This window comes from Mustela putorius, unplaced genomic scaffold (genome assembly GCF_011764305.1).
Source record: "Mustela putorius furo isolate JIRA1106 unplaced genomic scaffold, ASM1176430v1.1 tig00000095_pilon_pilon_pilon, whole genome shotgun sequence".
Taxonomy (NCBI): domain Eukaryota; kingdom Metazoa; phylum Chordata; class Mammalia; order Carnivora; family Mustelidae; genus Mustela; species Mustela putorius.
In genome coordinates this window covers 21,699,173-21,713,171 of record NW_025421280.1, presented here as the reverse complement: position 1 = coordinate 21,713,171, position 13,999 = coordinate 21,699,173, and the positions used below count along the sequence as shown (strand labels likewise).

General features: G+C 59.9%; 1 protein-coding gene across 5 annotated transcripts in view; it reads left to right on the top strand.

Annotated features, from left to right (window-relative positions):
* SEMA3F (semaphorin 3F) overlaps nucleotides 1-13,716 on the top strand; it is a 30,318-nt gene extending 16,602 nt beyond the window's left edge. For 2 of the 5 annotated variants that reach the window (XM_045079622.1, XM_013060618.2), the window contains exons 3-20: nucleotides 2,206-2,366; nucleotides 2,471-2,533; nucleotides 2,672-2,791; nucleotides 3,433-3,525; nucleotides 5,085-5,178; nucleotides 6,576-6,695; nucleotides 6,931-7,070; nucleotides 7,209-7,323; nucleotides 7,489-7,558; nucleotides 7,724-7,868; nucleotides 9,427-9,649; nucleotides 10,213-10,301; nucleotides 10,440-10,481; nucleotides 10,660-10,817; nucleotides 11,217-11,284; nucleotides 11,579-11,712; nucleotides 11,972-12,110; nucleotides 12,374-13,716. In XM_045079622.1, coding sequence (XP_044935557.1) covers nucleotides 2,206-2,366; nucleotides 2,471-2,533; nucleotides 2,672-2,791; nucleotides 3,433-3,525; nucleotides 5,085-5,178; nucleotides 6,576-6,695; nucleotides 6,931-7,070; nucleotides 7,209-7,323; nucleotides 7,489-7,558; nucleotides 7,724-7,868; nucleotides 9,427-9,649; nucleotides 10,213-10,301; nucleotides 10,440-10,481; nucleotides 10,660-10,817; nucleotides 11,217-11,284; nucleotides 11,579-11,712; nucleotides 11,972-12,110; nucleotides 12,374-12,729 — 2,330 coding nt within the window. In that variant the 3' untranslated portion in view covers nucleotides 12,730-13,716. The remainder of the gene's footprint in view (nucleotides 1-2,205; nucleotides 2,367-2,470; nucleotides 2,534-2,671; nucleotides 2,792-3,432; nucleotides 3,526-5,084; nucleotides 5,179-6,575; nucleotides 6,696-6,930; nucleotides 7,071-7,208; nucleotides 7,324-7,488; nucleotides 7,559-7,723; nucleotides 7,869-9,426; nucleotides 9,650-10,212; nucleotides 10,302-10,439; nucleotides 10,482-10,659; nucleotides 10,818-11,216; nucleotides 11,285-11,578; nucleotides 11,713-11,971; nucleotides 12,111-12,373) is intronic. The other 3 variants (XM_045079629.1, XM_045079626.1, XM_045079631.1) reach the window with 3 other exon arrangements.
* Nucleotides 13,717-13,999: the final 283 nt, after the last annotated feature.

Here is a 13,999-nt window from a genome sequence, read left to right as displayed (position 1 = left end):
GTGCATGTTTAGGAGGTAGGATGTCCGATCAAGGCTAGTCTCCTGCTCCCATGTCCCTCTGCTGAGTGTCTCTCCCCTGCCTTTCCCACAAATGGGGAATGGAACTTAGAGTGCTGGGGCTCTGAGCTCTGGGGGGACTTGGGCTTGGGGCTTGGGCACTGGTTTCCGCAGAGGGGGAGGGTCCAGATTACAGAGGCCCAAGACTGGGCAGGGATGGAGGGTAGGGATTTTGACTGCTTGTGTCCCTGGGGCTAGATGTTTGGAGATTTCCACTACCCCAGGTACCTATGTCTGAAGGTACCCACTTGAGCCTCTGCCTCCCTCCCCTCCATTGTCCGCCAAATGCCTCCTAACCCAGTAGGACCGGTAAGGGGACAACCCAAGGCCATGACCCCAGCTGGGGTATAAATAACCCCTGGCGGGCTGTCCGAGCCTGGGGGGGCTCCGCTGGCAGCCCCATTTCCTCTCTGGCTGCTTCCTGGCCCTGGGGGTGGGGAGAGTGTTTACTTTCCTGTTGTCACTATGGCTGGGTGGCCAGGCGGGGGACTCCAAGTGGCCCAACAACAGGTGCAGGACAGGTGCCCAGGCTGCCCTGCCCGGGACTTCAGAGGCACCGCCGGACAGGCGGGCAAAGCCGTAGCCAGGCAGGGATCGGCCCTTTGATCCCTTGGCGTCCCTGCGTCCCAGCGGTTGGCCAAGGTCATCACCTGTATTCTCTCATTGCCACATGGGGCTGGGCAGGGCAAGGCCTTTGCTTGCCTCCCAGCCCCTCAGATGTAGGCTCTAGGTCTACTGTGGGAGTCTCCTGGCTCCCAGCGCCACCCACCTCCCAATCTTAGCACAATCCTGGAGCTCCCACCTGAAGCTGCTCTCAGGCATAGCCCCTCTAGCTCTGCTCCAGGGTCCCGAGCACACAACCAGGGTCAGGGTCAGCCAGGCCCCTCAGAGACAGCTGCCTGAGTCAAGGTCGACCTTGACTTGACTGATGGGATGGGGCCACCTGCTGGTCCTACCTTCTGGCAGCATCTAGGGCACATGATCCCAGCTGTTCTCCCTCCCCAGACCTACCTCCTGACTGCCCCACCTGGGAAATGGGTTCCCAACTACTGGGCAGGGAGATGAGAACTGTATGGTGGTGGCCTTCATGGGTGCCTCATCTGATGCCACTCGGGTATGCACATGTGCATATCCCCGTGCTGGTGAATATTCATCACCTCATTACAATCTTCCCTCTTCTGCTGAGCTGAAGACAGCTGGGGGTGGGGTGAGGAGGGGCTTGCCAAGTAGACCCCTTGGCTCTCCCCACTTCCAGAACAAACTTCCTAAGTTTTCTGGAGTCCTGTGTTTGTCTGTCACTGGCCAAGTTCCTTCCTGTCCTTCATCTCCAGGAAGGAGGACTTTCCCCCAGCAATCTGGGGGCGGAAGGGCCAGGGCCGCCAGACTTATGCGGAAGAGAAACTAAGGACTCCGCTGGACCCTGCCCCCCCAGCCTTGGGACACTGTAGCACTAGGGGGGAGCTTTCCTGGGAAAGACTGTTCCTGACTGGTTCAAAGTAGCCTGAGAATTCCACCTTTAGCATCCCAGTGGGATCTGGGGGGAAGCCCAAGTTCTGTGGTACAGTATTGCTCCAAAGAGGGCTGTCCGGTGTCCTGGCTGACCAGCTTCAGATGAGGCACGGACCATGCTATGTGTCAGCTTCGCCCTGACTGGTGGGCAGCCGGGGTGAGGATAAAGCATCCCGGCCCTGTGCGAGCGTCTGCAGGCTGTCCTGGAGGCACCTGCCCCCCCCCTCCTGCTCATTAACCCTTTTAGGCCCCTGTGGGAAGCAGGCCCCACCCTGAGCGTGGGAGCATTAGCCCCCACTAGAGCAAAGACTCTTTGATGCCATCACGCGCCCTGGCCCGCACCCACTGCCCTTTCATTGGGACCCAGAGACTGGCTGGGGCTGCTGATGAATCAGGGCTTTAGCTTTGGGTGTGGTCCCTTCCCTGGCCTGCCCACCTGCCCCACTTTCTCCTCCCAGCATCTCAGGGACTAAGGAGGGAGCTAAGTAGGCCCCCAGGGCCGGGTCGGTGTTGGGGCTGGAGGGGGGTGGAAGCTGGGGGTTTAAGATCATGGCGTGGTGGAGGTCCTCCCTCTGTCAAAGATGGCATGTCTCGATGGTCTCCAAGGAGCCTAACTGCTGCCCTGCCCTCCGCCCACAGAGCTTAAGGCCACAGGCACTGCCCACTTCTTCAACTTCCTGCTCAACACAACAGACTACAGGATCCTGCTCAAAGACGAGGACCACGACCGCATGTACGTGGGCAGCAAGGACTACGTGCTGTCCCTGGACCTGCATGACATCAACCGTGAGCCCCTCATTGTAAGGGCCAGCCAGGTGTGGGGTTGGAGGGGTGCGGGGTGTGGGGCCCGGGGGCTGGAAGCCCTGTCCAGCAAGCCGCCCCCTCTGACCCCCGTTTCTGGCAGATCCACTGGGCAGCCTCCCCACAGCGCATTGAGGAGTGTGTGCTCTCAGGCAAGGATGGCAATGTGAGTGCTTGGGCGGAGGGGGGCAGTCTTACAGGGGGGGTGGAGGGGGGCGGTCTTACAGGGGGCGGTGAGAGGCAGGGGACCTCGGGGAGGCAGTGGGGCAGGCAGGCATCTGGGCACCTCTTTGGCTTTCCCCAGGGTGAGTGCGGGAACTTCGTCAGGCTCATCCAGCCCTGGAACCGAACGCACCTGTACGTGTGTGGGACCGGTGCCTACAACCCCATGTGCACCTATGTCAACCGCGGCCGCCGAGCCCAGGTGAGCCGCACCCGGCCCAGCCCTGTGCCACCCCATCAGTAGCCACATGCCAGGGCTCTGATGGGAGGCTGACCTTGAGCCCCAGGCCTGCCACTGCCCAGCCCGGGGACCCTGGGTGAGTGACTCCTTTCACTCCCTCACCTGGAGATGGGGCTAACAGCTGCCTTTCTCACAGGTCGATGTGAGGAGGCCTCAGTGAGCAGCCGCTCCCAGACCTCTTAGCACTGTGCCTGTGGACCGTGCCCCTGCCGCCAACCTAGAGGGCCTGGCGGGGGCCTCAGCATCAGGAGGCTGGACACCGGGGTCCCCTTCTGCCACAGGGCTGGGAGGAGAGCTGCCCCTTCCCCAGCTCCGTCCCGCCCTGCCCGCTTCCGCCCTCTCTCATTTCCATGTGGGCATGTGTGTGAGCTGGTGTGACCTTGTAGGACGTGTGTGAGAGTGAGTGGACTTAGGGACATGTGTGTGTGTGGGTGCGTGCCAATCTGTGCATATGTGTGCACGTGCAAGGGCGTATGTGTGCTCTGGGGGCCCGGGCGCTCATGTGTGCTCCTGGCATGTGCACTGTGAGAGGCTGGCAGCCCGAGCCCGCTCCCCCAGCCCCGGCCACCCCCGGCTCTAACCCCTGTTCCTCGTCTTCTCAGGCTACGCCTTGGACCCAGACGCAGGTGGTGAGAGGCCGAGGCAGCAGAGCCACGGATGGTGCCCTCCGCCCGACGCCCACAGCCCCACGCCAGGTGGGACTCAGCCCTCTAGGCCCCTGCCAGGCAGCACTGCCTCTGAGCTGAACTACCCCTGGACCTGACCTGCCAGCCAGGAGCCCCCACCCCATGCGAGCCTTCCGAGGGTCTTCCTCAACTCTGGGCCCCCCAACCCGCTCCTTCCCCACACTGCGCCCTCAGGTGCCGAAGGCATTCCCAGCTGGCTTCGGTGTCAGTCCATGAGTCCCTGTAGGCAGGAGATCATGAAGCCACCAGGTGCAAAGAGAGCCTTGGGCCTCAGAACACGTGTGTACACAGGCATGAGCCTACAGCAACAAAAACATGTGGGCACATGTTGTACTCTCCCACATACACCTTAGTCAGCATCCGGGGTCTGAACATGGCACATGTCTGTGGCCTGACATATTACTCTCTCCTATCCATGCCCCAGGCCTGCACGGGTCACAGGCAGACACAGGTGTCCTGCACACCCACCGGCTGGAAACTGCTCCCCTGGGGCCGAAGAGGCGGAGCTGTCTGCCCTCTAGTCAGGAACTGGGACTGGGCTGGAGGAGGGCCAGAGGGGGACTTGGGGAACTGGGGCTGGGTAGGGGCGGGCAGGGGAGCCAGGGCTGCCGGTGAGTGAGAGCAAGTGGTCACGTGAGCATGTGTGTCTGTGGCAGGGAGTGCAGAAATGTGGGATGGCTCAGACCGCATGTGTGCGCAGGGTGTGAGTGGCGGGTTCCATGTGCTGATGGTGGTGTGTGCTGAGCTGTGTGTGCAGTCCCATGTGCGCAGAAAGTCATGTGTGCCGAGCGTAACTGGAAGTGGGCCTGTGTACACCTTCCCATCACCATCCTTGCCCCTTGCCGCCACCTCCTCCCTGCCTCTGCGCCCCTCTCTTTCCCCTCCCTTCTCCCCATGAGCTCATTCTGGTCCCAACGCCTTATCAGCCTTTCTGCTGGCATCCTCAGGGCTGGGCTGGGAGGCAGGGAGGGCTTGGTGAATGCCGTGTAGTCTGGGCTGGACCTCTCAACTCCTGACTCATTGGGGAGACATGGGGAACTGGGGGCTCTGCTGAAGGGCAGGGGAAAGGCCATGGCCCTTTCATCTGTCCTGAGGACCCCAGGTAGGACATAAAGTCTGGGGACACAGTACCCTCAGGGCCCTTTGGCCTGATGGGACCTGGCAACAAAGGTCAGGGCCGCAGGCCCTTGGGAGTACCTCCTGCCCTGGTCAGGTTGGCAGCCCCATCTTGACCCAGGACAGGCGGCCACAGCGGCCAGCCTCTCTGGCCCCAGGGGCCCTAACCAGAGTCTCCCTGACCCAGTTGGCATGGGGGGGGCTTTAGCCCCTGATTCTCAGGTCTTATCTGATACCTGGGACCAGGAATCATCTCCTTGGAATGTGCATCATGACCCTTCCCCAGGAAGACCTGGCTGGACAGTTAAAACCCAAGGATATCTGGGGAGTGAAGAGATATGGCTTCAGGGTGTCTCCAGCGGGCTTGCGCTTACCCTGGGGACATGATGACCCTTAACCTTCCTGGCTGCGGGACCAGCTTGGACAATGCTGAGCTCCCCTCTGCCCTGCAGGATTACATCTTCTACCTGGAGCCGGAGAGACTCGAGTCAGGGAAGGGCAAGTGTCCGTACGACCCCAAGCTGGACACAGCCTCAGCCCTCATCAGTGAGTGCCACTACCCCATCCTGGTTCTATAGCCGTAGTGGGTGGCCTCTGCCTCTGGAATAGGGAGCGTGGCACCAACACTTTCCCCATGGCAGAGACTGTGACCATGCCACCCCTGAACCCTCCCATAGGGCCATACCCAGCAGGGGGCGGGGTAAGGACCAGAGCCTGGTGTGAGCTGGTGTGAGCTGCAGGGAAGAGACTGGTGGTGTGAAAGTCTCTCTAGCCCCTCCGATGGGAGTACTAAGGGGGCCAGATCCTACCCTGAAACGGGCTGTGCAAAGGTCTTCCCCAGGCTGTCTGAGAAAAAAGATGAGCTTGGTCTGTACTGGGAGCCGCAGAAGGCGGGGTGTTTCCATACATGTTAGTGTGTCTGGGAGGCCGGGAGAGTCCCACAGGGGAACACAGATAGAGTCCTGACTCCCTCACCAACTAGGGGGTCAGGGTTTGTTTCTGGTCTGGCCAGGTGTCTAGGAGAGTTAGGGAAAAGTTCTCTGAGGAGGAGTCCTATCTGGTGCCTCAGGAGCAGCTGCTGCCCCTACCCCCAAGTTGGGCAACCTGGCCCTGGGCCCTGTTCTCTGCCTGTTTGCTGGCTGCTGGACCCAGTGTGCCCCTCAGAGCAACTCCTGGGCACTGTGCCACCTTCAAGCCTGGGAAAGACCTCCGGGCAGGGGTTAGACGTTATCTTGTTATCTTCCCCCTCTTGCCTACCCTGATGGTGGCTCCCCGACTAGGGGTCTGATGGGGGAAAGCAGGGCCTGTCCTGGGCACGTCTAGAAGGAAGACACAGAGTGGTATGTCAGAGCCTGCATGGTTGCTAAATTTTCTTTCTTTCTTTCTTTTCAAGATTTTATTTATTTATGTGACAGAGAGAGACACAGCAAGAGAGGGAGCACGAGCAGGGGGAGTGGGAGAGGGAGAAGCAGGCTTCCTGCGAGCAAGGAGCCCCATGCAGGGCCTGATCCCAGGACTTTGGGATCATGACCTGAGCCGAAGGCAGACGCTTAACGACTGAGCCACCCAGGCGCCCCATTATTTCACTACATTTTATTATTATCTTTGTTTTTGAGGTTATTGACATGTGTTGTATTTGTGGGGTAGAAAGACTATATGGCGGTGTGGGCGGCTCTCCCCGGCTCTCCCCAGCTCCGCGTGCAGTGCCCCCGGCTTAGTAGCGTGAAGGCAGCCACCGGTGGGAGCATTTATACCACAGAAATCGGCTCCCGCAACGAATCCGAGCCGATCACTGCTAACCCCAGTCCCCAGAGGCCGTTCTTCAGCCCTGACCAGCACCCCACTGGTGCGACGGTCATGCCCTGGAGAATCTGAAGGGGGAGACAGGACCCAGCCCCCGAGGTCACGGCGGTGCCCTCATTGCCCCGCCCGCCCGCCCACAGACGAAGAGCTCTATGCCGGTGTGTACATTGACTTCATGGGCACCGACGCTGCCATCTTCCGCACGCTGGGGAAGCAGACGGCCATGCGCACGGACCAGTACAACTCTCGGTGGCTGAATGGTGAGGTGGCTGAATGGTGAGGGCGGCCCATGAGACCCCAGGATGCCCCATGTCTGCGACCCTGCAGGATCCTCAGGGGGCCCTCGTTGGGGGTCTGGCTCCTCTACAGCCTGCGGCAGGGGAGGTGGCACGTCGGGGCCAGAGTGGGGGGTGTGCCTGTACCTGGCCAGGGGTTCTGTGGGGGGAGAGAAGCCTTGTTGGAGTGCCTGCCTATCTGACCCCTGCCCGCCTGCAGACCCCTCCTTCATCCACGCGGAGCTCATCCCTGACAGCGCGGAGCGCAACGACGACAAGCTCTACTTTTTCTTCCGCGAGCGGTCGGCCGAGGCGCCGCAGAGCCCAGCGGTGTACGCCCGCATCGGGCGCATCTGCCTGGTACGCACCCGCAGGCCCCCTACCGCTGCCCCCCCCACCCCCGCGCTGTCCCTCTCCACACCCGCTGCAGGCTCTAGCAGCCCTGCTCGAGCAGGGTCTCAGTGCGAGAGCCAATCTGACCCTGCCCCCTTCCCGCAGAACGACGACGGTGGCCACTGCTGCCTGGTGAACAAGTGGAGCACGTTCCTGAAGGCTCGGCTGGTGTGCTCCGTGCCCGGGGAGGATGGCATCGAGACTCACTTTGATGAGCTCCGTGAGTACCCAGCAGGCTCGCCGGATCCTCTGGCAGCTCTGGGAGGGGTGGGGGCTGGATGGGTGGGGTCAGGGCCCCTCTGGTTGGCCACCTGGGCAGGAGCGGGCAGGGTCCTGGGGCTCTTCGGGAATGCACCCTCCCAATGTCTTCCTCCTCTCCCCCCAGAGGACGTGTTTGTGCAGCAGACCCAGGATGTGAGGAACCCCGTCATTTATGCTGTCTTTACCTCCTCGGGGTGAGGCGGGGGCTGGCGGTGGCAGCGGGGCTTGGCTGCTCTGGGGGGGCTATGGCTTTCAGAGGTCCCTAGCCTGGTGGCGGCCTAGGGGCTGGGGGCAGGCTGGGGAGGGGCACTGGGCGGAGGGTCTGCCCTGCCCATGGCAGCAGCTGGCCCTGCCCACAGCTCCGTGTTCCGAGGCTCTGCCGTGTGCGTCTACTCCATGGCTGACATCCGCATGGTCTTCAATGGGCCCTTTGCCCACAAGGAGGGCCCCAACTACCAGTGGATGCCCTTCTCTGGGAAGATGCCTTACCCACGGCCCGGCACGGTGAGGGCCCCAGTCATTCCACCTTTCTTCCACCTTTCTCTTTCCTTTCTGTTTATGAGGCCTGCTCTGAGGTAGCCCCTTTGCAGATGTGGGCCCCACCATTGCAGAGTTCACAGCTAGGCAGGGGAGGCAGGCCATATACACACAAAAACCTACCATATATCCACTATTTTTTTTTTTTTTTAAGATTTTATTTCTTTATTTGACAGACAGAGATCACAGGTAGGCGAGAGGCAGGCAGAGAGAGAGGGAGAAGCAGGCTCCCTGCTGAGCAGAGAGCCCAATGCAGGGCTCGATCTTAGGACTGGGGGTCATGACCTGAGCCGAAGGCAGAGGCTTTAACCCACTGAGGCACCCAGGTGCCCCCCCTTTCTTTTTAAGATTTCATTTATTTATTTGACAGAGAGAGACACAATGAGAGAGGGAACACAATCAGGGGGAGTGGGAGAGGGAGAAGCAGGTTCCCCACTCTGAGCCCAGTGTGGGGCTTGATCCCAGGACCTTGGGATCATAACCTGAGCCGAAGTCAGACACTTAATAACTGCGCCACTGAGGTGCCCCCCCATATATCCATTTAAATAAAGCTGACATTAAAAAACAAAACACAGGGCACCTGGGTGGCTCAGTGGGTTAAAGCCTCTGCCTTCAGCTCAGGTCATGATCCCAGGGTCCTGGGATCGAGCCCCGCATTGGGCTCTCTGCTCCGCAGGGAGCCTGCTTCTTCCTCTCTCTCTGCCTGCCTCTCTGCCTACTTGTGATCTCTGTCTGTCAAATAACTAAATAAAATATTAAAAAAAGAAGTAATTTAAACAAACAAACAAACAAAACAAAACAAAACACAGGCACCAGGCCAGCTCAGTTGGTTGAGCACACAAGTCTTGATCTCGGAGTCATGAGTTTGAGCCCCACGTTGGGCACAGAGGGAACTTTAAAAAATAAATAAATAAAACAAAATGAAACGAATCATCATTTGCCCAGCACCAGTCTGTGAAGAACCCAGCCAGGATCCCAGAAGAAAGATAGTGGCTGGGTGTGGCTGCTTGGGAGCCACACCTGCAGGGGGGCAAACCTGCAGGGCAAGCTGGCATTGGCGGAGCTGATTAGTGGTGGCCAGGGAGATGAGGACTGGGCAGGGGTGGACAGGCAGAAGGGAAAAGCACCAGGTCAGGGCAGAGCACCCTCAGAGTGTTAAGGGAACTTGGGGTTATGGTCTCTCCAGCAGGCGCCCATGGGTGTGGGCGGCAGACTGGAGGAAGGAGACAGTAGGATGGGGCATGAGGACCTGGGAAGGGAGTGTTCAGCTCTGCCTAATGCCACCACAAGGTCATGGCACACAAGGCCAGGAAGGTGGCTGCAGAATTTGGCCATGTGGGACCTTGGGACCTCGGCTAGAGCAGGGCCTTCAGAGAGGTTGGGTGAGGGGGGTGGAAAGCCCAGATGGGGGTCCTGAGGAGTGGAGCAGGTGGATGTGTTGGGGATGAACAAAGGAGAGGCCTCTTCTGGAACTGAGGGGGTCAGCAAGCCCCCGCTGGGCCTGACGCTCGTCACGTGCCTGCAGTGCCCCGGAGGAACCTTCACGCCATCCATGAAGTCCACCAAGGACTACCCTGATGAAGTGATTAACTTCATGCGCAGCCACCCGCTTATGTACCAGGCCGTGTACCCTCTCCAGAGGCGGCCCCTGGTCGTCCGCACGGGCGCACCCTACAGGCTCACCACCGTCGCTGTGGACCAGGTGGATGCAGCCGACGGGCGCTATGAGGTGCTTTTCCTGGGCACAGGTACCCACTGCTGCTCCCAGACCCTCCCACGCTGGGCCCGTTGGGCGGAGGGTGCTGATCCATGGGGTGGGAGACCTACCCTGCTGGGGGTTGCTCCAGGCTCGCCAAGGTCAACTCTGCTACCACCATCCTTTGGAGCCAGGATAGCTGAGACAAGGGGTGGAGACAGCAGGGAAACTGGGTACCCAGGGACCCGTGCAGGGTTAGGAAAAAGGGAACAGGTGGCCAACACCTGCACGACACGTGGGTCCAAATACCGCCATACATGCTCTCATGCACATGTGTGCCCACCACACCTCCAGCCCCTCCACACAGGAGGACCTCCAGCATCCTTTTCTCAGCAGTGCCCAAAATGAGCGTCTGGGGTGAGAGGGGCAGACCCCAGCTGTGACCACTCACCCTTATCCCGGGCCCCTTCATCCGGGGGAATTTCTTCAACCTTGGTACAGAGTTTCTGCTCCACTGCCCTTGGGGGGTTGGAACCTGGTGGGGGAAGGGGCTGAGGCTAGTACCCCTTCCCCAGCGTCCTCAGCCCCACTGAGGCCCTGCCCGGCCCGTTCCAGACCGCGGGACAGTGCAGAAGGTCATTGTGCTGCCCAAGGATGACCAGGAGATGGAGGAGCTCATGCTGGAGGAGGTAGAGGTCTTCAAGGTGGGTATGGGTATGACACCCAGTCCTGTTCTTCTCACCCTGGCCCTCCTTAGTACCAGCTCCTTACCTCAGACCTCCCTCCAGATGGGGGCAGGGAAGGGGCCCCCCGTCCCCAAGGTAATCCCTGTCTTCTTCCAGGAGCCAGCACCTGTTAAGACCATGACCATCTCTTCCAAGAGAGTAAGTTTTGCTAAGGTGGGCTAGGGATAGGGATGGAGCCTGTTCTTCCTTGGGGTCATGCCCTTGGCACAAGGATTGGGAAACTGAGGCATTGAACGGGAAGGCAAGGAACCCAGCTGGCTCCTGATGGGGGCTGGCTGTGGGGAGGGAACTGACACGCCCCTTCCCCTGCCCTCAGCAACAACTATACGTGGCGTCTGCCGTGGGTGTCACCCACCTGAGCCTGCACCGTTGCCAGGCGTATGGGGCTGCCTGTGCCGACTGCTGCCTCGCCCGGGACCCCTACTGTGCCTGGGATGGCCAGTCCTGCTCCCGCTACACAGCATCTTCCAAGAGGTGTGGACCCCTTAGCCCTTGAAATCTGAGCCACCAGACCCAGGGTCCTGTCCTGTGGGTTTGGTGACTGATGTGATAGTACCCTGGGAATAATAGATGAGACTTTTCTCTCCTAGAGTCTTGGGGGTATAGGGACCTGGGGCAGGGGGCACAGCTTTCTTGAAAATACTTGATCAAGGGCACCTGGGTGGCTCAGTAGGTTAAGCCGCTGCCTTCAGCTCAGGTCATGATCTCAGGGTCCTGGGATCGAGTCCCGCATCGGGCTTTCTGTTCAGCAGGGAGCCTGCTTCCCTCTCTCTTTCTGCCTGCCTCTCTGTCTACTGTGATCTCTGTCTGTCAAATAAAACAAATAAAATCTTAAAAAAAAAAAATACTTGATCAGGATCTATCCTCATCTAGGCGGAGCCGGCGGCAGGATGTCCGGCACGGGAACCCCATCAGGCAGTGCCGTGGGTTTAACTCCAACGGTGAGTGTGCTGTGCCAGCATGGGGCCCTGTGCAGCCCATGGAGCTGCTCCTAGCCCCCGCTCCCCCCAACTGCTGGAAGGACTCTCACATGACCCAGAGGGTAAGGGGGCTTGGGAATTGGCAATGGGCTGTCCTTAGCCACCCACTCAAGAAAGGAGTGGATGCCCAATGGTCTAGCCCTGCGTTCTTCCAGCATGGGTGCCCCTGTGTGTGCCCTTCAGCCCCTGCCCCATGCCGGCCTGCAGGCCGCCCAAGGCAATGTTGCTTTCACGCTGTGCCCTCTTGCCCTACAGCCAACAAGAATACGGTGGAGTCCGTGCAGTATGGTGTGGCAGGGAGCGCGGCCTTCCTCGAGTGCCAGCCTCGCTCGCCCCAGGCCACTGTTAAGTGGCTATTTCAGCGAGACCCCAGTGACCGGCGCCGTGAGGTAATTTCCTCCACCCCCTAGTCCTTGCTGTGGGTGCGGGAGTCCCTGCACAGTAGGAAGGCCACGTAGGTGGAAAGTGCTTTAGGAGCCCATCTGGGGTAGCCCCATTCTAAGAAAACCCTTCCACGTTCCCCTTCCTGTGTGGAAGTCATTTCGGTGAATCGAGTTATATGGAAATGCTAGGATTTCTGTATTTTATGGAAACCACTTAAGAGATTGCCTCTTTACATGAAAATCCCATTCGTGTGCTCCGCTGGAGGTGTATACCCCATGGCATGGAAATGTCAATGCGCTCAAGCTCTACGATGTGGGAATTCCGTGGAGGAGCCCTCGTTTTATGGAAATGCGTTCCGGGAACCCCTCCCTATGCGAAGATTCTATAAGGATACTTCAGTTGGGTAATCCCATTAAAAAGAAATGCTATGCTCGAGCATTCTCTCATTGTACAGAATCTCCTCCCCATCCTTCCTCCTGAAATGAAAAAGCGTACGGATGCCCTTGTCAGATGTATGTGGAACCTTACTATGGGCTTTTCTTGCTACGTGGAAATTCCACACGGGGGCCCCTTCCACGGAATGGCCACAGAGGTGGTCTGCTCCGGGGTCCGGCTGGGTGGCAGGGAGGTCACACAGCTCTGAGCCCCGGCTCCCTGCTCCTGCAGATTCGTGCCGAGGACCGCTTCCTGCGCACAGAGCAAGGCTTGCTGCTCCGCGCCCTGCAGCCCGGGGACCGTGGCCTCTACTCCTGCACGGCCACCGAGAACAACTTCAAGCATGTCGTCACGCGGGTGCAGCTGCACGTCCTGGGCCGGGATGCCGTCCACGCTGCCCTCTTCCCACTGCCAGCGGCGAGCGCCCCACCGCCCCCCGGCGCCGGTCTTCCCACACCCCCTTACCAGGAGCTGGCCCAGCTACTGGCCCAGCCCGAAGTGGGCCTCATCCACCAGTACTGCCAGGGCTACTGGCGCCACGTGCCCCCAAGCCCCAGGGAGGCCCCAGGTGCACCCAGGCCTCCTGAACCCCAGGACCAGAAGAAGCCCCGGAACCGCCGCCATCACCCGCCGGACACATGAGGCCAGCTGCCTGAGCCTTGCGATGGACTGGCCTCGGCCTCGTCCCTTTTAATATAAAAGATATATATATATATAAATATATATATATAAAATATCTATATTCTATACACACCCTGCCCCTGCAAAGACAGTATTTATTGGTGGGTTGTACATAGCCTGCCTCAGCGGCAGCACGGTCCAAAACTGAGACCCATGCTGGTCAGAGACGGCAGAGAACAGAGCCCACCCAGCCAGGCCCAGCCCGTCGGCAGGGCCAGGCCAGGACCACACAGTCCCCAGCCTCAGCTGGGAGTCTACCTGCTTGGCTGCCACTGCCGGGATCTACAGGACGCGGGGAGGGAGCACGCCGCCCCTGGACAGGGCACGGACTGCTCACCTTTGCCAGCATGTGCTCTCAAGCCGTGCCGCCAGTGCAGACAGATGCGGAGGCGAGGACTGCTTCGGAGACTGGGAGTTGGGGGTGGGGGCTCAGAGGCACTCCGAGGCGGGAAGAAGGGGCATCACAGGAGGCCGGCCCCTGCCTGGGAGGGGACACTCAGTCAAGGCCAGCCCCCTCCCAGGTATTTATTCTCTATTTATTGGGGACAGGAGCAAAGGAGCCCTGCCTGGGTGGGGCACACTTCCAGCCCTCCCTGCCTGGCCACTCTACCTCCTCTTCGCTTTTTCTGGGCCACTGTGACTTGGGGGCTGGGAGAATAGCAGAGGGGCAGGTGCAGGCAGGGCTGAGGGGAGAGGGGGCAGTGGTGGAGGCCTGGGGCCTTCAGGGGCTCCCCCAGGGCTCCCTTCTGCCCACCACTTCAGAGGATGGGTGTAAATAGCTCTGGGGGTCTTTGGGAGTAGGTGGGTAGGGGCTCCCCGGTGGCCCTCGGCTGCCCAGGCCACAGCCGCCCTTGGGTTCCATCTTGCTAATAAACACTGGCTCTGGGACTGGACTTCGGCTTTTCTCCTTGGCAGGGGAGGGAGGTTGGGGGTTCAGCCTACATCCAGATTCTGTCCTTCCTGCCCGCCTTCACGTGGCCTGACCACTGTTCCCACGCCTCTCTCGCAAGCTCGGCTTCCGTTCGCTCACTTGTAGGTTTGATCGTTGGTTTCTCACCTGGCTTTGTGGTGGGCTTTGTGGCAGGCACTAAGGGCTCAGTATCGGCAAGACAGAGCTACAGTCCTCGCAGTCTGGCTGCTCCCCACCCTGAAAATTGACAAAATTCCCATCCTTCT